The 25178-nt window shown below is 40.0% G+C and overlaps 1 protein-coding gene across 2 annotated transcripts in view; it reads right to left on the bottom strand.

Annotated features, from left to right (window-relative positions):
- Positions 1-3274: 3274 nt before the first annotated feature.
- The window catches only part of CTSS (cathepsin S), a 29460-nt gene continuing 7556 nt past the window's right edge, over positions 3275-25178 (bottom strand). The window contains exons 4-9 of one of the 2 annotated variants that reach the window (XM_017546351.2): positions 22149-22271; positions 18952-19101; positions 15517-15741; positions 13401-13566; positions 11344-11446; positions 3275-4032 (exon numbers count right to left, since the gene is read on the bottom strand). In XM_017546351.2, the coding sequence (XP_017401840.1) occupies positions 3933-4032; positions 11344-11446; positions 13401-13566; positions 15517-15741; positions 18952-19101; positions 22149-22271 (867 nt within the window). In that variant the 3' untranslated portion in view covers positions 3275-3932. Of the gene's footprint in view, positions 4033-5597; positions 8196-11343; positions 11447-13400; positions 13567-15516; positions 15742-18951; positions 19102-22148; positions 22272-25178 lie in introns of those variants that run through there. The other variant, XM_037744918.1, reaches the window with a different exon arrangement.

The raw sequence follows: 25178 nt of genomic DNA, 5'->3' as shown, positions 1-25178 counted from the left end.
TTGAGACGCAGTTTCCCTCTTGTTGCCCAGGATGGAGTGCAATGGCATGATCTTGGCTCACCACAACCTCCGCCTCCCAGGTTCAAGCAGTTCTCCTGCCTTAGCCTCCTGAGTAGCTAGGATTACAGGCGCCTGCCACTATACCCAGCTAATTTTTGTATTTTTAGTAGAGATGGTGTTTTACCATGTTGGCCAGCATGGTCTCCAACTCCTGACCTCAAGTGATCCACTCACCTCAGCTTCCCAAATTGCTGCAATTACAGGAGTGAGCCATCACACCAGCCTGGATCGTTGCATTTAAAAATTTTGTTTATTATTTACCAATTTATTTGTTTTGAAACAAGAAAATTACTCTGTCACCCAGGCTGGAGTGCAGGGGCATTATCACGGCTCACTTCAGCCTCAATCTCCTGGGCTCAAATGATACTCCCATCTTGGCCTTTCCCCTAGTAGCTGGAACTATAGGCACACACCACCACACCTGGCTAATTTTTAAATTTTTTGTAGAGATGGGGGATCTTTTTATGTGCTGATAATGACAGGAAGGAGGATCACTTGAGCCCAGGAGTTCAACACCAGCCTCTTGAACTTCTGGCTCAAGTGATTCTCCCACCTCAGCCTCACAAAGTGCTGGGATTACAGGTGTGAGCCTCTGCAACTGGATTAAAAATTTTTTTTTCTTCAAATCATCTAGCATACTACTGTCTAGAAATCATTCCAGAATAAATTCTTTTTTTTTTGTTTTAAACATATTTTTAGATAATTTATCTCTAGATGTTTGAAACTACTTATTGCTAAAAATTTCCCTTTATATTGGGCAACCAATAAAGATTTTTATTAAATATTTCATTATTCTACTTGTTTAGTTCAGGCATTCTTTACTTAAGAGCCACAACACTTAAAGTTTCCTTGGATAGAATTCAGGGAATTTGTGAATTTGTATGAGTAAAAACTTTCATTTTTATTTTTACTAATGTAGGGGAGAACATATCTTTCTTTCTACCCATCCTAGGTTTAGGGCTGAGATCCCTATTACAAAAGAGAGATTAGCAAGAGAAAAGCATACACATTTATTTAATATAACTTTTACATGACACAAGAGCCTCCATAAGGAAATAAAGTCCCAAAGAAACAGTTAAACTTGAATTTTTTAATAGTAGGTTTGATGAAGAGCAGCCAGTGATAGAGAAATGTCATAGGGCAAAGTGTGGAAAAGTTAAATGTAACACACTGGGGGAAACTTAGCAGGCCTTTTTGTTTAGATTCCTCTTTGTGTCCCTGTGCTTTTGAAGGTAAAGATGCTGCTTTTCTCTGGGTGCGGGGAGAGCACCTCTTACACGAGGGTCTTACGATTTACTTCAGGGGAAGATCAGAAAATCCTTCCTAGGTTTTGTGGCTGCTCCTGGGGAGAAGGTCAGAGTCACTTTCCTGCTTCTGCAGTTTCCTCAAATGCCTCCAGCTTAAAATATTCAATATGTGAAGGTGCTATATTTTGTGTAGGGCGTCCTGAACCTTGTCACTAACCTCTAACTGAAAGTTAGGATTTTCTTCAATTCTGAACATAGTTCATAAACCACAGTAATATTAGCAATACTTCACCATCAAAAGAAAACCCAGATATTTTCATATCACACTACTTTTTTGCATCTATTTTCGTTATGCTCATCACTACATCAAATTTAGGATAGCTATTAACTCTTATTTAATGCATTTATATTAGCATATAACAAACTTATATTTAACATTTTAATAACTGTATTTCAATATAATTGGCTTCCTTTGTAATCCTACATGTTTTATGCATTTACAAACATGATTCTGAGAAGGCATTCATAGGCTTTATCAGATTGCTAAAGACTAAGAACCCATGTTTTTGTTCTACTTTCAAATACTTGTGGATAAAAACAAAAAATATGTTAAAAACTGAAAAGTAGGCTAGGTGAAGTGGCTCATGCCTGGCACTTCGGGAGGCCGAGGTGGGTGGATCATCTGAGGTCAGGAGTTCAAGACCAGCCCGGCCAACGTGGCAAAACCCTGTCTCTACTAAAAATGTAAAAATTAGCTGGGCGTGGTGGTATGCACCTGTAATCCCAGCTGCTTGGGAGGCTGAGGCAAGAGAATCTTTTGAACTGGGTAGGCAGAGGTTGCAGTGAGTTGAGATGGCACCATTGTACTCTAGCCTGGGCGACAGAGGGAGACGCTGTCTCAAAAAAAGAAAAAAAAAACAACCCCCCACAAAACTGAAAACTAATCAACTAAATACTTTTTAACTATAATATCTACAATATTCTCTACACTTTTTATGATAGCCATGTATTATGGTATTATGTTTTTATATTTAGCAAATCTTCTTCCTTAAAATGTGCTTTATGGAGAAGGAGCCAGACTTAGTGAAATTAGTTTAGGTCAGTTTAGGATACATTAATGACATTATCCCACACATTGTTCATGCCTATGACATGAACTTAAGAAATTTAAAGTTCCTGCTTAGATGCATCTACTTATCTAGAGCATTTGTGAGGAAGATCCATCTGAATCAGATAAAAGTATAAGCAGTGGAGTATCGGCTATTTTATTCCAGTTGGCTCAATTATTTGCCAAGAAAAGGCCTTGGTCAAATTGTTGATGGCTAGGTCAAAATAATTTCGACTAGTATATTAAATTGTTGATCATTAAAACAATTCTTCCAAAGTGCTTGTGTTTTATGCATTTGTTTTCTTTAACATGATTTAATTTAAAAACGTTTATTGAATCCTCTTTTTTTAAAAACAGGGTCTTGCTCTGTCACCCAGGCTGGAGTGCAGTGGCACAATCACAGCTCACTGCAGTCTTGACCTCCTGGGCTCACATGATCCTCCTGTCTTAGACATCTGCTTAGCGGGGACCATAGGCACAAACTGCCACTCCTAGCTAGTTTCCTTTTAATTTTTGTGGAGACAGGTCCTCACCATGTTGCCCAGGCTGGTCTTGAACTCCTGAGCTCAAGGCGATCCTCCTACCTCAGCCTCCCAAAGTGTTGAGATTACAGGCGTGAGCCACCACACCCGACATGTTAAATCCTTTTATGTGCAAAGATACAATCTGAGCCCTTAGGACATTTATAGCCTAATATTTTCTTTCTTTTTGTTTCTTTTTTTTAAATTTTACTTTTATTTAGCCTAATATTTTCTCCCATCAAAGTTGCTAAAGCCCATCACCAGAATACCACAATTAATATTTTCAGGGTAGAGTATCAATAGTTGCCTAGGAATAAGAATGGTATGTGGCAATGATAGACATTTGAAATGGCAGATTTAGTAAGTACTTTTAAGCCATCAAGTTACAAAAGGCTGTTAGGGGTCTTAAAAAGACAAACAGTATACAATAAAACAATGAGAAATGACAGATTGTTTTAGGTTGAACAATTTTTATACAGTTTTATCTATAGTACATTACTAATTTACTTAGCAAACTTTTTCCTGAGATTTGAAAAGTTAAAAAAATGAAAAATCAAATTATTATTATTATTATTTTTTTTTGAGACAGTCTCCACTCTGTCACCCAAGCTGGAGTGCAGTGGCGTGACCTCAGCTCACTGCAGCCTCAACCTTTTGGGTTCAAGGATTCTCCTGCCTCAACCTCCCGAGTAGCTGGGATTACCGGCATGCACCACCATGCCCAGCTAGTTTTTTGTAGTTTTAGTAGTGAGGGGGTTTCACCATGTTAGCCAGGCTGATCTTGAACTCCTGGCCTCAAGGTGATCTGCCTGCCTTGGCCTCCTAAAGTGCTGGGATTACAGGCGTGAACCACCACGCCCAGCCTCAAACTATATTTTCTAAATAGTACAGTAAATATACATTAATCATGACACAATTATTTCTTCTGGATACAGCAGGAAAAATTAAGAGAAAGTGCTTCACATTTCTTGATTTGTTATAAAATGAAGAGATCCTCTAGATTTCTGGGTAAGAGGGATAACTAGCAATCCCACAATGATTTCCTTTATTTCTTGCCATCCGAATATATCCTTGTTCACCAAAGTTGCTGCCCCAGCTTTAGAAAAAGAAATAATACAAAATTACAAATGCATACAACCAAATAATATTATCAACTTTTTTTTTTATATTATCAACTTTTTATCTTATTGTTTTTCCTCTATAAGTGATTACATATGAAAGGCTATAAAACAAAATTAGAAAGAAATAATATAATAATTTCTCTAGGGATTTCAGGCAAATTTAAATAAGGGTTTGGAAAGCTTTAGTGCTATATTGATGAATAGACTTAATACCTAAGGAAAACTATAGTAAGATCCATCCCAGTTCTTTAATCCTCCTACTTAAAAAATATGCCTTCTCTAAGGAAAGAGTATTAGTATCCTTTATAAGACTTTATCTCTAAATTTTTTGATACTGGTATCACGGGTAATTATTTTCTATCAAACTTAAATTCCTCTAGAGAATGTCAATTAAGGAATATTTTTGAGTGACTACTATGAAAAAGGTACAGAGCAGGGAATTCTAAAGTAAACAATAAAAATGCAGCTCTGAAAGAGCTTTTTGATCTAGAAGTGGAGCTGAGATAAGACTTTCTCATAATTAAAGCTATTGAAAAATGAGCCAGGCATGGTGGCTCACACTTGTAATCCAAGTGCTTTGAAAAGCTGAAGTGGGAGGATTGTTTGAGGCCAAGAGTTTGAAACCAGCCTGGGCAATATAGCAAGACCCTGTCTCTACCAAAAAAAATGTTTTTTTGAGACGGAGTCTCACTGTTTCCCAGGCTGAAGTGCAGTGGCACAATCTTGGCTCACTGCAACCTCTGTCTCCTGGGTTAGAGCAATTCTCCTGCCTCAGCCTCCTGAGTACCTGGGATTACAGGTGTGCACCACCACGCCCAGCTAATTTTTATATTTTTGGTAGAGACGGGGTTTCGCCATATTGGTCAGGCTGGTCTTGAACTCCTAACTTCAGGTGATCCACCCACCTCAGCCTCCCAGAGTGTTGGGATTACAGGCATAAGCCACCATGCCTAGCCCAAAAAAAATTTTTTTTTAATTAGCCAGGCATAGTGGCTCTATTCCTTAGCTACTCTGCAGGCTGAAGTGGGGAGGGTCACTTGAGTCCAGGGATTCGAGATTACAGTGAGCTACGATTGCACCACTGCATTCCTGACACTCCAGCCCGACCCTGTCTCAAAAACAAAAGAAAGAAAAAGAAAAGAAAAGAAATATTTCTACCTGGCACTGGAAGGGTTCAAGCAAGTGGAATCTACTTGGTAGAGATGCTGCAGATGGAATTCATGGGTCAGATTAGGGTTTGAGGTGATCAGTGTTTCACTTTTTGATTTCATGGACTTAGAGGAGTTCAGAAAGTTTTTACAGATTGATACATAGTTATCAATTTAAAAACTACACTATTGGCTGGGCACGGTGGCTCATGCCTATAATCCCAGCACTTTGGGAGGCCGAGACGGGTGGATCATTTTAGGTCAGGAGTTCGAGACCAGCCTGGCCAACATGGTGAAACCCCGTCTCTACTAAAAATAAAAAATTATCAGGGCGTAGTAGCATGTGCCTGAGTCCCAGCTACTTGAAAGACTGAGGCAGGAGAATTGCTTGAACCCAGGAGGCGAGGTGGAGGTTGCATTAAACTGACATTGTGCCTCTGCATTTCAGCCTGGGCAACAGAGTGAGACTCTGTCTCAAAAAAAGAAAATAAAGAAAAATCATACTACTTACTATCACCATCGTGTTGTACAAGAAAAGACATTTTAACAGAAAGCAAAAAATCCAAAGATATAATCTCTATTTTAAGAATAGTCTTTTGAGTAAATTCAGATTTATGAAAAAGTCACCAAAATATTTTTATTTTTCATACTTTACCAAGACTGATGAAAAAACTGACAAAATCCTTTTAAGAGGAATGATTTCTAAAGCTCTTTATGATTCTGAAGTTTTATAGTGGTAGATATGTAAATATTATACAAGGCAGAATTCATTAAGTGCTCTAGGATACAAATAAAAGCATGAAATTGAGAAAATGCCTAGTGTGCCTGGAGTGTAAGAAATGTGGTTGAAAGGAAAACCGGATATCTTTAGTGTAATAGTGGAAAAAGAGGACAGAAAGCTGGTTTGGGGCCATCCTGTGAACAGCTTAGAACTGCAGGTGGAGGAACATGTACTTCAATTACATAGGCAAAGGGGAGCTGTTACAAATTTTGGCTCAGGGACTCAAAGGTTGTGTTTTTGCATGCAGTGGAGAACCTAAGAAATGCTGGTTTATTGCTGGCAGACAAATGATACCATTTAAAAGCACTGTGCTTTAAGAGGCCTTTCATATTCTATATATCAGCCCTCATTGGACAATTTGCAGGTCCTATTTTTATCTCTCTGTATCATTTAACACAGTTGTCTACTCCCACCTCACTGGTCTGTTGGCCTTAAGACACTACTATGTTCTGATTTTCTCATCTGTCTCTGGTCACTCCTTCTCAAACATTTTCATGAGCTCCTTTCTCTGCTTCCTTTCACTTAGTTGCCACTCCACTGCTTAGAAATATTCAATGGCTCTCCATACCTTTACAATAAAATTCAAACTCCATCATCACCTCTAATAAATCAATGGCTGCACTGTTTTCTTTTTTTTTGACAGAGTCCCACTGTGTTGCCCAGGCTGGAGTGTGGCTGCAGCTACGACCTCCTGAGCTTAAGCAATCCTCCTGCCTCAGCCTTCCAAGTAGCTAGGACCACAGGTGCATACTACCATGCTCAGCTAATATTTTATTTTTAGTAGAGAAGAGGTCTCACTATGTTGCCCAGGCTGTAGCAATGTTCTTTTAATACCTAGTTTGATAACAAAAGCCATAATAATTGTGTGGCCAGGCTATTATTAATAGCTACCATTTATTTAGCACTTACTCTGTGCCAAACAGATTCACATAAATTATCTAATTTAATCATCATTCTGTGAGGTTAGTATTATTTTCTTTTCTAAAGAAAAAAACAGAAGGTCAGAGTGGCAAAGTAGCTTGCCAAATGTCACATAGATGGTAAACTGTGAAGACAGAGTTCAAATCTAAGATTATTTTATTCCAAAGCCCACTCTAACTTTTATACTCTGTCTATCCCTGTAGTAATCTCTGTGAGTGAAGTCATATGGGGAATGAAATTCAGATCAGAACGTCCAGGATGTCATGTAATTTACATCTTACTATGGTCACTGCCTTAAATAATAGATAAAATAAATAATTTTAGATGAAATGAGTTTGGACCTGAGTTCTAGTATGAAAATTGAATTGAGGGTCTAGTTACTAGCAGTATGAATTCAGTGAGACCAAGGAATCCGAGACCCCATTCAACATCTGAACAACTTACTTTTCTCAGTTTTACAGATCAAGATCAGCTGCCCCTAATTTTGCATAAGATCTCAGACCTCTTTTTGACTGAGTCCTGCTAACTTCACTTAAATCATGAAACTGATAAAAAATCTTAAGCTAAATAAAATATGTGAGGACAAATTCTTGCCTTCAGAACTATACAAGGTCTGTTCCAAATGTTAATTTCAGTACTTACCAAGTTGTATATTTTTATTGATTTTATAACTCTTTCATCAAACTGTTCAAATTTGGGTAAGTTTGTTAATTAAATGTCTCTCATAGGATTACTTTAAAAATTAAATGAGAAAATGTATTTAAAGTACTTGCACAATATTTGGTACATAGCCAATGCTTACTAAGTGAAGGTAGCTATTTTTATCATTATCCAGGTATGAGTCCATCTGATTGAACTCAAGTAGAGTATGTCTACTTTAAAACATATATATATATATATACACATACACACATACACACACATATATATATGTGTATATATATATATATATGTGTGTGTATGTGTGTGTATATATATATATATATATATATATATATATATGGCCTTCTTCTAGGGTGACCACCAGTCCCAGTTTGCCTTGGACTGTCCTGGTTTTAAAAAGAAAGTCCTATGTCCCAGAAAGCCTCATCAAATAGCCCTTAGCAAAGTGGAAAAGTTGGTCATCCTACCTTCTCCTTGTATATCATAAGGCTACTAACTTATTAGACTTCTAAAATCGATGCCGGTTTCCTTTGTAATAGGCTGAAGTCCAGGGTTTCTTAGGCTGTGCCAGACACTTTCCTAGGCATTAGGATTACAGAGACAAAGTCTTTCTAAAGCCTAGGTTCTAGAGGGGAAACATACAATAAACAAAGAAATACTTGATATAATATGATATATACAATAAAGAAAAATAAAGCAGGATAAAGGATACAAAGTGTGAGACAGGGCTCAATTTTAGGTGGAATGGTTGGGTTGGGAAAAGCTTAGCCTCACAAACAAACATGCAAGTGAAGCAAAGACCTAGATAAAGAGCTGGGAATAAGCGTGGCGTGTCTGAGAAACAGCAAAAAGGCTAGTGTGCCAGGAGTTGGCAGAGAGGGGAGAGTAGTTGGAGAGGTGGTTGGAGAGGCAGGCTAAGGCCAGATAATGTCATGCTTTACAGGTCATGGGTTTTAAGTGGGAAGGAAGGCCATTAGAGGGTTTGGGGTAGGAGGGTAACACAATCTACTTTATGGTTTAAAAGATAATTTTGGCTACTGTGTAGAGGATTGATTGTAAGCAAACAAGAGGGAAGCAGCTACCTGTTATGAGATTACTGCAACAGACCAGGAGATAGATGGATGGTGGCTTGAGGTATAATGGTAACAGTAGAAGTATTGAGAAGATTTGAGGGGTGTTATGGGTTGCATTGTATCCCCCCAAAATTCATGTTGGAATCCTAACCTCCAGTACCTCAGAATATGATCTTATTTAAAGATAGCGGTGATGTAGACATAATTAACTAAATTAAAATAAGGTCATTAGCATGGGTCCTAACCAACATGGCTGATGCTCATGAAAAGGAAAAACTGGCCAGGCACGGTGGCTCACACCAATAATCCCAGTGCTTTGGGAGACCAAATCAGGAGGATCACTTGAGCCCAGGGGTTTGAGACCAGCCTGGGAAACAGCAAAATCCTGTATCTACAGATACAAAAAAATTAGCCTGGTGTGGTGGTGCATGCCTGTGGTCCCAGCTACTTCAGTGGCTAACGTGGGAGGATTGCTTGAGCCCAGGAGTTTGAAGCTGCAGTGAGCACTGATCACCCCACTGCACTCCAGCCTAAGTGACAGAGCGAGATTCTGTCTCAAAAAGAGGGAAAACAGTAAAATTATAAATAGAGACAGAAATGCATACAGGGAGAATGTCATGTGAAAATGAAGGTAGAGGTCAGGGTGATGGTTCTTAAACACCGAGGAAAGTCAAAGATCACCAGCAAACTTTCAGAAGCTAGGGGAGAGCCATCAAACCTATATGTTTTAAATTAAAAGAACATATTTGATTGACACAAATTGTATACACTGAAAGTGTACAGTGTGATGATTTGCAGTATATGCACATTGCGCAATGATTGCCATAATCAAAGGAAATAACGCATCCATCTCCACCCACGCTGTACCTTTGATTCCCAGAACTTGTTTATCTTCTACCTGAAAGTTTACACTCTTTGATCAACATTTCCTCATCTCCCCAGCCTCCAGTCACTGGCAACTATCATTCTACTGTCTGTTTCTGTAAGTTTGACTTTTTTAGATCCCATGTGTAAGATCATATAGTGTTTTTTCTTCCTGTGTCCATGAACATTTTCTTCCTCACAATGTGAGAAGGAAGTAACCTTGCCAACACCTTGATCTTACACTGCCAGCCTCCAGAACTGGGAGACATACATTTCTGTTATTTAAGCTGCTCAGCTCCTGGCACTTTGTGTTATGGCAGTCATAGCAAACTAGCACAAAGAGAAACTCCAGGTGTGCCCCAAAGACTCAATCTTCATGTATCCTCTGTCTTTTACCTCTAGAAGTTATGTTCCTTTTGTTTATGAGTGATATAGATGTCAGTTAAATGCATGTATTGAGAAGCCTTTAGGTGCCACCCACTCAGTCTGCACTGTGGATGTGAAGACAAGACGTAATATCTCCCCAAAGGCACGTATAGAACATTGGAGTGACAGACAGGTAAATATGCAATTTAAATATGATACCTAAAATGCTGTGATCCAGCATGCACAGGACATTTTGGCAGCATAGAAAAAAGACATTTTGCTCAGCCCAAGGATTCAGGCAAGCCTTTCTGGAATAGATAATGCCTGAGCTGCTTCTGAAGAAAGGGAGACGTAAACCAAAAGAGAAGACAGGATGTTCCAGGCAAAGGGAACCCAGATATGAAGGAAGGCATTACAGATAAAGTGGAATGTATGGGAACTGCAACTGTGGGTAGCACAACATAACCAGAGTGAAAAGCAGGAGCCAACAAATGCCAGGAGGTGAGGCTGGCAAGGGAGCACAGCTACAGGACATGTCCTCTGTCAGGGAGCATTAACTTTATACCAAATGAGACTCAGTAGAAGAGTTATAAGCCCAGACTTATTCACATTTTAGACAAATCAGTTCGGCAGCAGTATGAAAGAGGGATTTGAGGGTAAAGGGGAAGAAAAGAGAGAGTAAAGGAGACCAGTCAGAAGGGCACAGCACTGATCCACACCAGAATAGTCCACACCAGAATAGTCCACACCAGAGATGTCTGAACAAGAGCCACAAGAGAAGAAACAGAGAAGGGACAGGATCAAGGACACAGATGAGGTAGAATGGTTTGACTAATTGGTTGCTTGGTTGGACTTGGGGAGATCTCAGATGAATCCATCATATCTTACCGGCTGACTATGCTGTGTGGCCCCTTACTGATACGGGAAATTCCGAAGGAGGAACAATATGGGGGAGAGAGTCCTGAATTATTTGGACGTATTGAGTTTGGAGAGGCTAAGATATGTGTAAGTGAATGTGTCCACGTAAGTCTGAAGTTCTGGGAAGATGTCAGAGCTAGAGCTAGAGATTCGAAAGCCACTGGAATATATAGGTTATAGCTAGAGTCCTAAGAGTGGAATTGTGGCACCCTAGAAAAAGTAGAATAGGAAGAGGAATGGGCAGAGGATAGAGCCCTGGGAAAATACCAACATTTTGGGGCTAAACAGAGGAATAGGTTCATAAGAGAGGCTGGGAAGGAATAATCAGAGAAGTGCTACAGAAAATAAACCATGAAAACAAAGTGATGAAGGCAGAATAGTAGGTGAAAAGATGGGGGCACTGAATAATTTAGAATGTCACTTTGTGAGAAGCTATAAAGTTCATCATTGTCAATATCGTGATCATCATCATCATCAAAATCATAAGAAAGTGTTTACTGAAACTCCCTCAAATTCCTGATTCCAATTAAATATAAAGTATAAATATATTACCTGTTTTTCACAAGCCAGTATTCTTTCCCATTAAGGTCACCATAGCCAATCACAAGTACACCATGATTCACTTTCTGAGTACAGGCTGGGTCATAGTAGACACCTGAGAATCAAATATGGGTGGGAAAAAAGTGAATGCTATAGGATAATAAAGGACATTTAAAAATGGTATTACTTTTTATTAGCCTTCTTTGGATACATAGCAAGGTTAATTAAAAAAGTTAAGGACGTACACACTCATGTGTAAACTAGGGCTCATAATTATTTGCCATCAATGCTATATTTTCAGTATTCTTGTCAAGCTTAGCAACACTCCAATCATAGTTCCCCCAGAAATCTTCTTTGATAAGCACACCATTTTTTTCTAAGTTTTTTCTTTTATTTTTTGTTTTCTTCCTATTTTTAAACTTGCAAACAATCAGTTATTGTAATTCTGTCTGTATACAGGCATATCTCATTTTATTGTGCTTTGCTTTATTGTGCTTCGTAGATACTACCTTGGCCACCCAAAGCGCTGGGATTACAGGCATGAGCCACTGCACCCAGCCAGATACTGCATTTTTTACAAATTGAAGGTTTATGGCAATTCTACATTCAGCAAGTCTATTGGTACCATTTTTCCAAAAACATGTGCTCATGTTATATCCTTGTACCATATTTTGGTAATTCTCACAACCTTTCTCATCATTATTATATCTGTTATGGTCATCCGTGATCAATGATCTTTGATGTTAATATTATAATTTTGGGGGTGAGCTACAAACCACACCTATATAAGATAGCAGACTTAACCCACAAATGTTGTGTGTGTTCTGACTGATCCACAGACTGGCTACACTCCTGTCTCTCTCCTCAGGCCTCCCTATTCCCTGAGACACAATGATATTAAAATTATGCCAAATAATAACCCTATGATGGCTCCTAAGTATTCAAGTAAAAAGAAGAGTTGCATATCTCCCACTTTAAATCAAAAGCTAGAAGTAATTAAGCTTATTGAGAAAGGCATGTTGAAAGCCAAGACAGGCCAGAACCTAGCCTAGGCCTCTTGTACCAAACAGTCAGCCATGCTGTGAATTTAAAGGAAAACTGCTTAAAGGAAATTAAAAATGCCCACTCTGGTGAACACACAAATGACAAGAAAATGAAACAGTCTTATTGCCGATATGGAGAAAATTTCAGTGGACTAGATAAAAGAGTAAACCTGCCAAGCATGCCCTTATGCCAAAACCTAATCCAGAACAAGAAGCCTAACTCTCTTCTGTTGTAAGAAGGCTGAGAGAGGTGAGGAAGCTACAGAAGAAAAGTCTGAAGCCAGCAGATGCTGGTTCAAGAGGTTTACAATTCCCTCCCTCCCTTCCCCACTCTCTTTCTTCCTTCTTTCTTTCTTTCTTTTTTTCTTCCTTGTTTTTTAGAGACAGGTCTTCACTCTGTTGCCCAGGTTGGAGTACAGTGGTATAATCATACCTCACCGCAACCTCAAACTCCTGGGTTCAAGCGATCCTCCCATCTCAGCCTCCTAAGTAGGAAAGACTACAAGTGTGTGCCACCATACCCAGCTAATTTTTATTTTTATTTTTTGTAGAGATAAGGGTCTCCCAATGTGGCCCAGGCTGGTGTCAAACTCCTAGATTGCTCAAGCAATCCTCCCACCTTAGCCTTCCAAAGCGTCAGAATTACAGGCATGAACCACCATGCTTAACCACCAAGAAAGAAAGAATATTCTTTCTTTCTTTAAATTCTTTTTTTTTCTTTTTTGAGATGGAGTTTCACTCTTGTTGCCCAGGCTGGAGTGCAATGGTGCGATTTTGGCTCACTACAACCTCTGCTTCCCAGGTTCAAGCAATTCTCCTGTCTCAGCCTCCTGAGTAGCTGGGATTACAGGCATATGTACCACCATGCCTGGCTAATTTTGTATTTTTAGTAGAGACAGGATTTCTCCATGTTGGTCAGGCTGGTCTTGAACTCCCGACCTCAGCCTCACAAAGTCTTGGGATTACAGCCACTGCATCCGGCCTTCTTTCTTTAAATTCTTATTGTTTTTTATTTATTTATTTTACCACTTCTGTAGAGGAAGAAAGAAGGATGACTTGCATCTACACCAACACACACTGGGCCTTTATTGGCCACAGCTTCTTTCAGGACATCTTCTCTGCCATAAGGAAGTTCAGTGTACTTTGAACACGTGGCAGCACGATATTTTGAGTCATATTGACATTTCTGATCCTGCAAAAAGAAGTATAAACCAGATAAAGAAGTATACTTCAACTCCTTTATAAATCACCAGTATCCATAGCCTGGATTTTAAATATGTCTTCTTTCCTTAATTTTTTCATGTGTCTAAGGCTCCTTTCTTTGCAAATCTTCCAAATCCTAACAATCCCAGGTTTCATCAATAATGGGGGAAATACAGAACTATTCTATTTTTTCAAATTGTGAACATCTTCATAGATGCAAAATTTGCCAGGACAATGTCCCCTCAGACTCTAGGTAGACTGTAGGGAAATATTACATAGAGATAATAAACTCTAGATGAGAGATTTAAAATCTTTTTGATGCCTGCAAGATGATCTGCAGTTAAAATGATGGTATATAAAGACCATATAATATGGGAAACACAAGTGTATTTCAAGTGGGAAAAGGAAAGTTACAAATTTATGTTTGTTGTATATACAACTATGTTTTGTATTTAGTTATTTATATTATTTATTTTTTTAAGACAGGCTCTCACTCCATTGTCCAGGCTGGAGTGCAGTGGCACAATCATAGCTCACTGCTGCCTGTTGCCTCCATCTCCTGGGCTCAAGTGATTCTCCCACCTCAGCTTCTTGAGTAGCTGAAACTGCTACGAAGGTGCACACCACCATGCTTGGCCAATTTTTTTTTTATTTTTAGTAGAGGTGAGGTCTCGCAATGTTGAACAGGCTGGTCTCAAACTCTTAAGTTCAAGCAAGCCTCCCAGCTTGACCTTCCAAAGTGCTAAGATCACAGGCATGAGCCATCACACCTGGACAACTACATTTTGTAAGTGCTTAACAGGGAGATAACTTGAAAGAAATAAACCAAAATAATAGTGGTTAAGGTAGAAGGTTTTTGAGTAATATTTTTATCTTTAAAAAATCTTCTGTAACATGACATAATCCTTAGGTTATTGTTATAATCTTTATAATATCATTTGATAAAACATATAATAAATCTGCGAGGAAGAAGAAAGCATTATTTAGCTTCTCAGTGGGTGGAAGAATGAAGTCGTTAATGATCTGAGAATAAGGTTGAGCATGGGAGGCTTCAGAAGAAAAGGCTTAAATACACTGAAATAATTTTAAGGATAGTTTGCTTAAAATCTGTTCTTTTTTTTTTTTTGAGACTGAGTCTTACTCTGTTGCTGAGGCTGGAGTACAGTGACCTGATATTGGCTCACTGCACCTCCGCCTCCTGAGTCCAAGTGATTCTCCTGCCTCAGCCTCCCAAATAGCTGGGACCACAGATGTGCTCCAACACGCCCAGCTAATTTTTGTATTTTTGGTTGAGATGGGGTTTCACCATGTTGGCCAGGCTGGTCTCAAATTCTTGACCTTAGGTGATTCACCCACCTCGGTCTCCCAAAGTGCTGGGATTACAGGTGTGAACCACTGTGCCCGGCCATTAAAATCCGTTTTTAAGCATGAATGCTACTTTTTGTCTAATGATATATTAAGAAGAGTACTTCATCAGAAAGAGAACTTCTGAGAATTTAAGAATTCCTGGCTGGGCGAGGTGGCTCACGCCTGTAATCCCAGCACTTTGGGATTCATCTGTCCCAAGGCGGGCAAATCATGAGGTCAGAAGATGAAGACCATCCTGGCTAACACAGTAAAACCTCGTCTCTACTAAAAATACAAAAAAGTAGCCGGGCGTGGTGCCGGGGACCTGTAGTCCCAGCTACTCAGGAGGCTGAGGCAGGAGAATCACTTGAACCCAAGAGGCGGAGGTTGCAGTGAGCCGAGACTGTGCCACTGCACTCCAGCATGAGTGACTGAGTGAAACTGTCTAAAAAAAAAAAAAATTCCTCTTCAGGGTTTTATCTCACACATAATACTGCTTCTCAAGCAATTGGTGTGGTGGCAAGCCCACTGCCATCGGTCAATGGATAACATAAGGTCATGTAGCAACACAAAAAATTTGCCTGTGACGCACCGTGGCTTTGTAGGGATAGGAAGCTTCTGAGTCGATGCCTTTGTTATCAATGATGTACTGGAAAGCCTCTGTCATGAAGCCACCATTGCAGCCTTTGTTTCCATATTTTTCAGAGCAATCCACCAGGTTCTGGGCACTGAGAGACACCAGCTTTCCTGTTTTCAGCTTCAGCTGTGCCTCCAGGGCCCCCACAGCACTGAAAGCCCAGCAAGAACCACAAGAACCCTGAAACAGACAGGGTCACAAACGCAAATCACAGAAAATCATTTGAAATGACTTCTATAACAAACTGGACAACGACCAATTACATCAGCTCTGTCCCTAGTTCCCAGGAACAGCTCCCCTGCTACAGTTTTCTTCTGCCTTTGACAATGGGAATGAAGACTAAACACTTGATTGTTATCTAGGCAAGGTCCAACCTTGAAAGAGATTTGCAGCTGGCCAAGCTCAGAGCATAATGGTCATATTCAAATATATTAGGAAACAATACTCACTGAACATGTACCAAATCACACCTATTTTCACCTGTAAGTAAGGGAGATAGGTGCCTACAGTAATGAGATTTGAGAGAAGCTAGGATGATTTCCTTGACCTAAAATACCCTTTCTCCTGTCAAATGATGACTGAAACATAAGAAGTTTAATCCTAGGTTGGCATTTTTCAAACCTTATTATCCTCAGAATTTTTTTGATCAAAAATATTTTACAAGGAGGCATGAACAAACAGAAAAAGGCAAATCTGCTTTAGTTTTAAATGGGGAAAAATGTCCAGAGCCCCATCATAATTGTTCTCTTTCTCTCTCCTCCCCTCCTCCCACCTTGCTCTCCACCCAAAGAAGGCAAATTGACATTGCTTTTGGTTGAAGCAAAATTGCTCATTAAAATGCAAGCACCCAAAGAAAGGAGTTCATTAACTTACTCAAAGTTAACATCTAAATATGTAGTTTATTGGGTCTTCTAAAGCTGTTATTTTAGAGAACTTCCGGTAAGAAATCCAAAACTAGTTGAAAGAAAAATATGTAGGTGGAAAAGAATAAGAGATTAGCAGTACCTTTCCTTCTTTTTGTTTTGTTTTGTTTTGAGACAGGATTTCCACTCAGACTGAAGTGCAGTGGTGCAATCATGGCTCACTATAACCTCCAACCTCCCAGGCTCAAGCAATCCTCCCATGTCAGCCCCGCAAGTAGCTGGGACTACAGGTGTGCACCACGCCTGGATAATTTTTATTTTTTGTAGAGATAGGGCCTCACTATATTGCCTAGGTTTGTTTCTAACTCCTGGGCTCAAGTGATCTTCCTGCCTCTGCTTCCCAAAGTGCTGGAATCACAGACATGAGCCACTGTGCCTGACCATGATTTACTTCCTAACACATTTTTACTTTCTTCATTCATCACAAGCTGGGGTAGTTGCTCAGAATGCTCTGATTCTTCTCACTTATCCTGACTTCAATGGTGACACATGTGTTTTATCTCTAACTAATTTAGGATTTTTGCAGATTTTTTAAAACAAGCAAACTAAGGAAAATACAACAGCATAGGAACAATGATTTTATAAGGCACATATTTCATATGCTAACAGTTCAAGACTAGCCATGAATTAACTTGAGTGGCACAATTTATAGACCACTCTAGCTCTAGTTGTTTCTGCTCCTTCAACTCTGAAATTCACAAATAAACTGGGGAGAGAAACTCCCTGATCACCAGGGTTCTCTCACACAACACCGCTTCTCAAGCAATTGGCTTGTCGGAGAGTCCAGTGCAGTCAAAGGGTAACACGAGCAGTAAACGTCTGTCTTAAACACCTATTTGCTTAGTTCAGTATTTGTCTAAGTAGGTGGCTCTATGACCACTTAGAAAAGCACTGTGGGGCCAGAATGCAGGGGCTCATGCCTCTAATCCCAACACTTTGGGAGGCGAAGGTGGAAAGATCACTTGAGTTCAGGAGCTTGAGACCAGCTTGGGCAACATAGCAAAACCCACCTCTACTAAAAAAAAAAAAAAAAAAGCAGGGTGTGGTGGTGTGTGCCTGTAGTCACTCTGTAGGTTGAGGTGGGAGGATCCCTTGAGCCCAAGAGGCAGAAGTTGCAGTAAGTCTAGATTGCACCACTGCAGTCCAGCCTGGGCAACAGAGGGAGACCCTGTCTCAAAAGAAAAAACAAAAAACCACTGTAGGGAATGCAGTTGGCCCTCAGTATCAACAAGGAATTGGTTCCAGGACTCCTGAGTATACCAAAAGTCAAGAATATTTAAGTCCCTTATATAAACGACTGAGTATTGCATATAACCTACACATCCTCCTATATGCCTTTTTTTTTTTTTTTTTTTTGATAGGGTCTCACTCTATTGCCCAGGCTGGAATGCAGTTGTGCGATCTCAGCTCACTGTAACCTCTGTCCCAGGTTCAAGTGAGTCTCCTGCCTCGTCCTCCCAGGTAGCTGGGATTACCTGGGAGGTAATCCCAGTGGTAGCTGGGATTCCTGCCACCACACCCGGCTAATTTTTGTATTTTTAGTAGAGACAGGGTTTCACCATGTTGGCCAAGCTGGTCTTGAACTCCTGACCTCTAGTGATCTGCCTCCCTTGACCTGGAAAAGTGCTGGGATTACAGGCGTGAGCCACTACACCCAGCCCTCCCATATTCTTTCCTTCTTTCTTTCTCTCTTTCTCTCTTTCTTTCTTTCCTCCTTCCTTCCTTCCTTCCTTCCTCCTCCTTCTTCTTCTTCTCCTTTCTTTCTTTCTCTTTCTTTTTGTTTCTTTTTCTTTCTTCTTTCTTTTCTTTCTTTCTTTCTCTCTCTCTCTCTCTCTTTCTTTCTTTCTTTTTTTTTTCTTTCTTTCTTTCTCTTTCTTTCCTTCCTTCCTTCCTTCTTTCTTTCTTTCAGATGGAGTCTCACTCTTGCTCAGGCTGGAATGCAGAGGTGAGATCTCAGCTCACTGCAACCTCTGCCTCCCAGGTTCAAGTGATTCTCCTGCCTCATCCTCCCAAGTAGCTGGGATTACAGGCACGTGCCACCAATCCCAGCTAATTTTTGTATTTTTAGTAGAGATGGTGTTTCATTATGTTAGCCAAGCTGGTCTCGAATTCCTGGCCGCAGGTGATCCGCCTGCCTCAGCCTCCCAAAGTACTGGTATTATAGGCATGAGCCACCGTGCCTGGCCTATTTTTTATTTTATTTTTTTTCTGGATATTTTTGATCCACAGTTGGTGGAATCTGCAGATGTGGAACCTGTGGATATAGAGAGCCAACTGTATAAATAAAGTATAATATGTGATCCTTGCCCTTAAGCAACTTATAATTTAGTTGGGAAGACAAGAATAACAAAAATAATTAGAAAGTAACATGTGGGACTGTAAGATTCACTGTCAAATTCTGTAGCTAAACTAAGCATTTAAAGAGAGCTCTACCTAGGGTTCAGAGGCTTGGGATGGTAATACTCACTTGATATTTCACTTCGGTAACACACCCCTTTTCTCTCCAGTCCACAGAATCAGGCAACATCTGATTAGGGTTTGACTTATATGTGATATTTCTCTGCCACTGGCTGGGAACTCTCAGGGAACTCATCAAAGACATCACTTCTTCACTGGTCTACAAAGCAAATATACAGTCAGGCATCATTTAATGACTGGAATATGTTCTGAGAAATGCATCGTTAGTTGATCTTGTCATTTTGCAAACACCATAGTGTGTACTTACACAAACCTAGAGAGTATCAGCTCCTACATACCTAGGGAGTATGGTAGGGCCCACTGCTCCTATGCTACAAACCTGCATGGCATGGTGCTGTACTGAAGGTTGTAGGCATCTGTAGAACAATACGAAGTACTTGTGTATCTAAATATAGCTAAACATAGAAAAGGTACATTGAAAACACAGTATAAAAAGTAAAAATGGGGGCTGGGGGCAGTGGCTCACCCCTGTAATCCCGGCACTTTGGGAGGCCAAGGTGGGCAGATCACCTAAGGTCAGGAGTTGGAGACCAGCCTGGCCAACATGGTAAAACTCTGTCTCTACTAAAAATACAAAAATTAGCCGGGTGTGGTGGTGTACGCCTGTAATCCCAGCTACTTGGGAGGCTGAGGCAGGAGAAATGCTTGAGCCTGGGAGGTGGAGGTTGCAGTGGGCCGAGATTGCATCACTGCACTCCAGCCTGGGCAACAGAGTGAAACTCCATCTAAAAAAAAAAAAAAAAAGTAAAAATGGTACCCCTATATAGCGCATTTATCGTGAAATGACTGGAGTCACTCTGGGTGAGTCAGTGAGTGAGTGGTGAGTGGATGTGAAGGCCCAGGGCATTACTGGAGACTATAAACACAGTACACTAGGCTACACTGAATTTGTTAATTTTTCTTTCTTTGTTCACTAATAAATTAACCTTAGTTTACTACAGCGTTTTTACTTAATAAACTTTTAATTTTTAAATGTTTTGTCTTTTATAGTAATACTCACCTTAGAATACAAACACATTGTATAGCTGTACGAAAATATTTTCGTCTTTATAGCCTTCTTTTGTAAGCTTTTTTCGATTTTTAATTTTTTAAAACTTTTAAACTTTTTTGTTAAAAACTAAAATACACACACCTACACACATTAGCCTAGGCCTATACAAGGTCAGGATCATCAATATCACTGTATTCCATCTCCACCTCTTGTCCCACTGGAAGGTCTTCAGGGGCAATAACACGCATGGAGCTGTCACCTCTAATAACAATGTTTTCTACTGGATACCTCCTGAAGGACCAGCCTGAGGCTGTTTTACAGTTAACTTTTTTTAAGTGTGCCTGCACTCTAAAATAACAATTAAAATTATAGTATAGTAAATACATAAACCAGTAATGTAGTCATTTATTACTATTAAGCATTTCGTACTGTGCATAATTTTATGTGCTATACTTTTATACCACTGGCAGAGCAATATGTTTATTTACAGCAGCATCACCACAAACAAGTGTTGGGATTACTGGTGTGTTGGGAAACAAGTGTGTTGTGCTACATCGCTAGGATGGCTACAACATCACTAGCTAGGCAAGAGGTACTTTTCTGCTCTATTATAATCTTAAAGTAACACCATGGCATATGCGGTTTATCAATGCCCAAAATGTATATGGCCCATGACTGTATATCTCCTTCCTTCCTTCTTTTCTTCCTTCCTTCCCTCCCTCCCTCCCTCTCTCTTTCTTTCTCCTTCCTTCCTTCCTTCCTTCTTTCACCAGAGTTTCACTCTTATTGCCCAGGCTGGAGTGCAATGGTGCAATCTTGGCTCACTGCAACCTCCACCTCCTGGATTCAAGCAATTCTGCTGCCTCAGCCTCCCGAGTAGCTGGGATTACAGGCGCACACCACCACAGCTGGCTAATTTCGTATTTTTAGGATGATGGGCTTTCTCTATGTTGGACAGGCTGGTCTTAAACTCCGGACCTCAGGTGATCAACCCGCCTCGGCGTCCCAAAGTGCTGGGATTACAGGCATAAGCCACCACACACAGCCTATCCTTCTTTCCGATATCCTAATAACTGTAACTGTGAATATATTTTAAAACTGACATGGAATAAAAAACTGAGAAAAATCAGTAATCGTTGTGACCGGCATAGGTTCCATTAGGAGCTGGTGGGGTGAATTATCCATGTTTGTTTACTTTCACACTTGCCACTAGCATCCCAGTTAGGCACCCTCATGGAGAAGGAGAAAAAGAGAATGGTAAAAACCAGAAGTTATAGGGAGCGAGATTTTTGTTTCAAAGCAAGGCAGAATTTCATAAAAGGGCTGTCTAAAAAGTGGACTAAACTGGTTTCCCATATGACAAGGAATTACAAAGGAGATTCCTGCATTTAAGAAAGAATTTAGTCTACCTAGGGTGTTCTCCTGTTCACTTTGGCCACAGTGGTAAAGTTTTAGAGGACAGAACAGAATCTGAAAACCAATAGGATATTATTTGTGATTTTAAATACCCACATGCTCCCATTAAGAAAGCGGATGGGGCCGGGCACGGTGACTCACAGCAGTAATCCCAGCATTTTGGGAGGCTGAAGTGGGCGGATCAAAAAGTCAAGAGATGGAGACCATCCTGGCCAACATGCTGAAACCTCGTCTCTACTAAAAACACAAAAAATCAGCTGGGCATGTTGGTGCGTGCCTGTAATCCCAGCTACTCAGGAGGCTGAGGCAGGAGAATTGCTTGAAACCGGAAAACAGAAGTTGCAGTGAGCCGGGATCGCCCCACTATACTCCAGCCTCGTGATAGAGCAAGATTCCGTCTCAAAAAAAGAAAGCAGAAAGCAGATGGACCATTTTAAATTGTCAATCTAGACTTAAATAAGTATGGCAACTTACTATAAAAGCTAAAAGCCTGTGGATAGTCTTTAGGCGGTAGTTTCTAGAATTTATAAAAGAAATAAAACAATGGTAGTCTGTGAGTTTAAAATTTCCTCTACAGAAGAGATTTGTTAAAGAAAGCAGTCAAAGTGGAGCTAAGTAAGAATTTCTGTACACGTTCTTATGTTCTTAAATTCTTCTGCCTTCCAACTTGGTACTAAACATTCCTTTGTTGTTGTTTACCTTCAAATTGCTTTTGAGGAGATAGAAAGGAAATGATGCTTACCCAGATATGAAAGTGGGATTCTTTGTAATGTACCTACCATGTCTCCCAGGTGGTTCATGCCCAGATCATATGAGTGCATTCCCATTGAATGCTCCAGGTTGTGAAGCATCACAAACTTTAGATTCTTTTCCCAGATGAGACGTCGTACTGCTTCTTCATTCTAAAACATAGTGAAGAAGAACATAGTCATACTGAATCCCTGACAAGTAAGTGTTCAATGATGAAAATGGCATTTTTTTTTTTGAGATGGAGTCTCAGTCTGTTGCCCAAGCTGGAGTCCAGTGGCGAAATCTCAGCTCACTGCAAACTCTGCCTCCCATGTTCAAGTGATTCTCCTGCCTCAGCCCCCCGAGCATCTGCAATTACAGGCACGCGCCACCACGCCCAGCTAATTTTTGTATTTTTAGTAGAGATGGGGTTTTACCATGTTGACCAGGATAGTCTCAATCTCTTGACCTCGTGATCTGCCCACCTCAGCCTTCCAAAGTGCTGGGATTACAGGTGTGAGCCACTGTACCCAGCTGAAAATAGCATTTTGGAAGCATTCTACCAAATATGGATCTGCCTGAGAGCATGAAAATAAATGAATATATCCAATATACCTGCCAACTTCACATATTAATCTTAAGTCTTGCTCTTAATTGTTTTGATGGTGATTAATATTATTTTATGATAAACATAATGAATTTTCTTCTTTTAAAAATTTATTATTATTGGTTTTCTTTTTTTTTTTTTTTTAGAGAGAGAGTCTCACTCTGTCACTCAGGCTGAATGGTGTGCAGTGAAGTAGCGTGATTACTGCTCACTGCAGCCTTGACCTCTTGGGACCCAGGAATCTTCACACCTCAGCCTCCTGCATACTGGGATCACTGATGTGTGCCACTGCAGCCAGATTTTTTGTTTTTTGTTTTTGGTAGAGACTGGGTCTCCCTATGTCGCCCAGGCTCATCTTGAATTCCTGGGCTCAAGCAGTCCTCCATCAGCTTCTTAAAGTGCTGGGATTATAGGTGTGAGCCACTGTGTTCAGCATTTCTTTCTTCTTTTTTCTTTTTTTTTTTTTTTTTTTTTTTTTTTTTTTTTTTTTTTTTTTTTTTTTTTGATAGTCTTTTTCTGTTGCCCAGGCTGGAGTACAGTGGTCTGATCACAGCTCACTGCAGCCTCAAACTCGTGGACTCAAACTATCCTCCCATCTCAGCTGCCAGGGTAGCTAGGACACAAGCACACACCACCACAACCAGCTTATTTTTATTATTATCATTATTTATTTTTTGGAGAGACAGGGTCTCCCTATGTTGCCCAGGCTGGTCTCAAACTCCCGACCTTAAAGAATCCTTCCCCCTTGGCCTCCCAAAGTGCTGGGGTTATGGGCATGAACCATGCACCCAGTCATGATTTTCTTTCTTTTTGATATTTTATAACTTCATTACATGTGTCTGGTGTAGGTTTCTTTATTTACCTTCAGCTGTGTACTTTGATTGGATGACTCAGGACCTTTTCTCATATCTGGAAAATTCTCAACCAGTGTCTCCGCATATATTGTTTCTCCACCATTCCATCTAATTCTCTTCTTCAGAAACTCCTCTCTGAAGTATTTTGGAGTCTCAGACTCTCTCTCACCTCTCTGACTTGTGATTTCATAGATTTTTCTTTTTATTTCTAGGTGCTGCATTCTGGGTGAATGCCTCAGCACTATATTTTAGATGACTGATTCTATCCAACTCTTTCCAGTCTGGGAATCCTTTTGATTTTTATTGTAATGACAATATTTTTTCTTTCCAAAATTTCTAATTTATCTTGCAATTTCTTTTTCATTAGTGTGCATATTATTCCTTTATATATAGTCTTTTGAAAAGTCATTTTTGGTTCTATTATTTTAATTTTACTCAGAGTGAATTTTCTTTTCCTCTAGGAGATTCATTTACATAGAAAACAATGATGTAGAAGGCAAGGTGGATGGTGCCTCCTAGAATAGCTGAAGCCAGAGCTTCCAATAAGCTAGAACCCCAGGGAGCAGCTAGCACAACTCTGTTCTGCCTCATTTCATTGAGCGGGTGAGGCCAGGCCCGACCCTAATTTTAGGCACTGGGTAGCAAGTCTGGATGCAGGTTTCTCTCCCTTGGAGCAAGGTTTTACTGTTACCCTGTAATGGACATAATGGGCATGTATGATGGGCATACTTTCAGACCACAAGATGAGAAGCAATGGTATAAAGACAAACAAATCTAAGTACAAGAAAGGAAAAGAAAAAAAAGAAGTGCACTTTGCGATCAACTATTAAGGTAGGATGCTAATCAAAAGTCATGTTCCTTCCTCCTGAGGGATTGGAATTATTAAAAAAAGGAATAGCATTCATTTAACCAGATAGTGGTGCTAATTGCCCATTTAACTCCAGTCAACCTTGAAATGAGGAACCTGATCATAAAGGGTGTGGGTGAGGGTAAAATTCATCACCACAAAGGAAACCATATGATCATTTCAATGGATGCAGAAAAAGCATTTGCAGAATTCAACATCCTTTCATGACAAACATTCTCAACAAATTACTCATAAAAGGAATGTCCCTCAACACAAATAGGCCATATATGACAAGACTGCAGCTAACACCATGCTCAACTGGGTGAAAATTTGAAGGTCGTTTCGCTAAGATCAGAAAAAAAAAAGGATACGCACTCTCTCACCATTTCTAGTCAATATAGTACTGAAAATCCTAGCCAGGGCAATTAGGCAAGAAAAAAAATACAAGGCCTCCAAATAAGAAAGGGAAGAAGTGAAAAGAAGAAAATAATAAAAATTAAAAAAGAAAAAAAAGAAAGGGAAGAAGTAAAATTGCCTTTGTTTGTTGATGACATGATCATGTAAAATCTTGGCCAGGTGTGGTGACTCATGCCTGTAATCGCAATACTTTGGGAGGTGGAGGTGGGAGGATTGTATGAATCAAGAAGTTCAATACCAGCCTGGACAACATGGCAAGACATCTCTACAAAAAACAAACACAGAAATTAGCACGTGTGGTGGCATGTGCCTGTAGTCCCAGCTACTTGGAAGGCTGAGGCAAGAGCATCACTTG

Source organism: Cebus imitator, unplaced genomic scaffold, assembly GCF_001604975.1.
Source record: "Cebus imitator isolate Cc_AM_T3 unplaced genomic scaffold, Cebus_imitator-1.0 Scaffold188, whole genome shotgun sequence".
NCBI lineage: Eukaryota > Metazoa > Chordata > Mammalia > Primates > Cebidae > Cebus > Cebus imitator.
The sequence above is the reverse complement of the archived record's forward strand: the minus strand, read 5'-3'. Positions and strand labels throughout refer to the sequence as shown.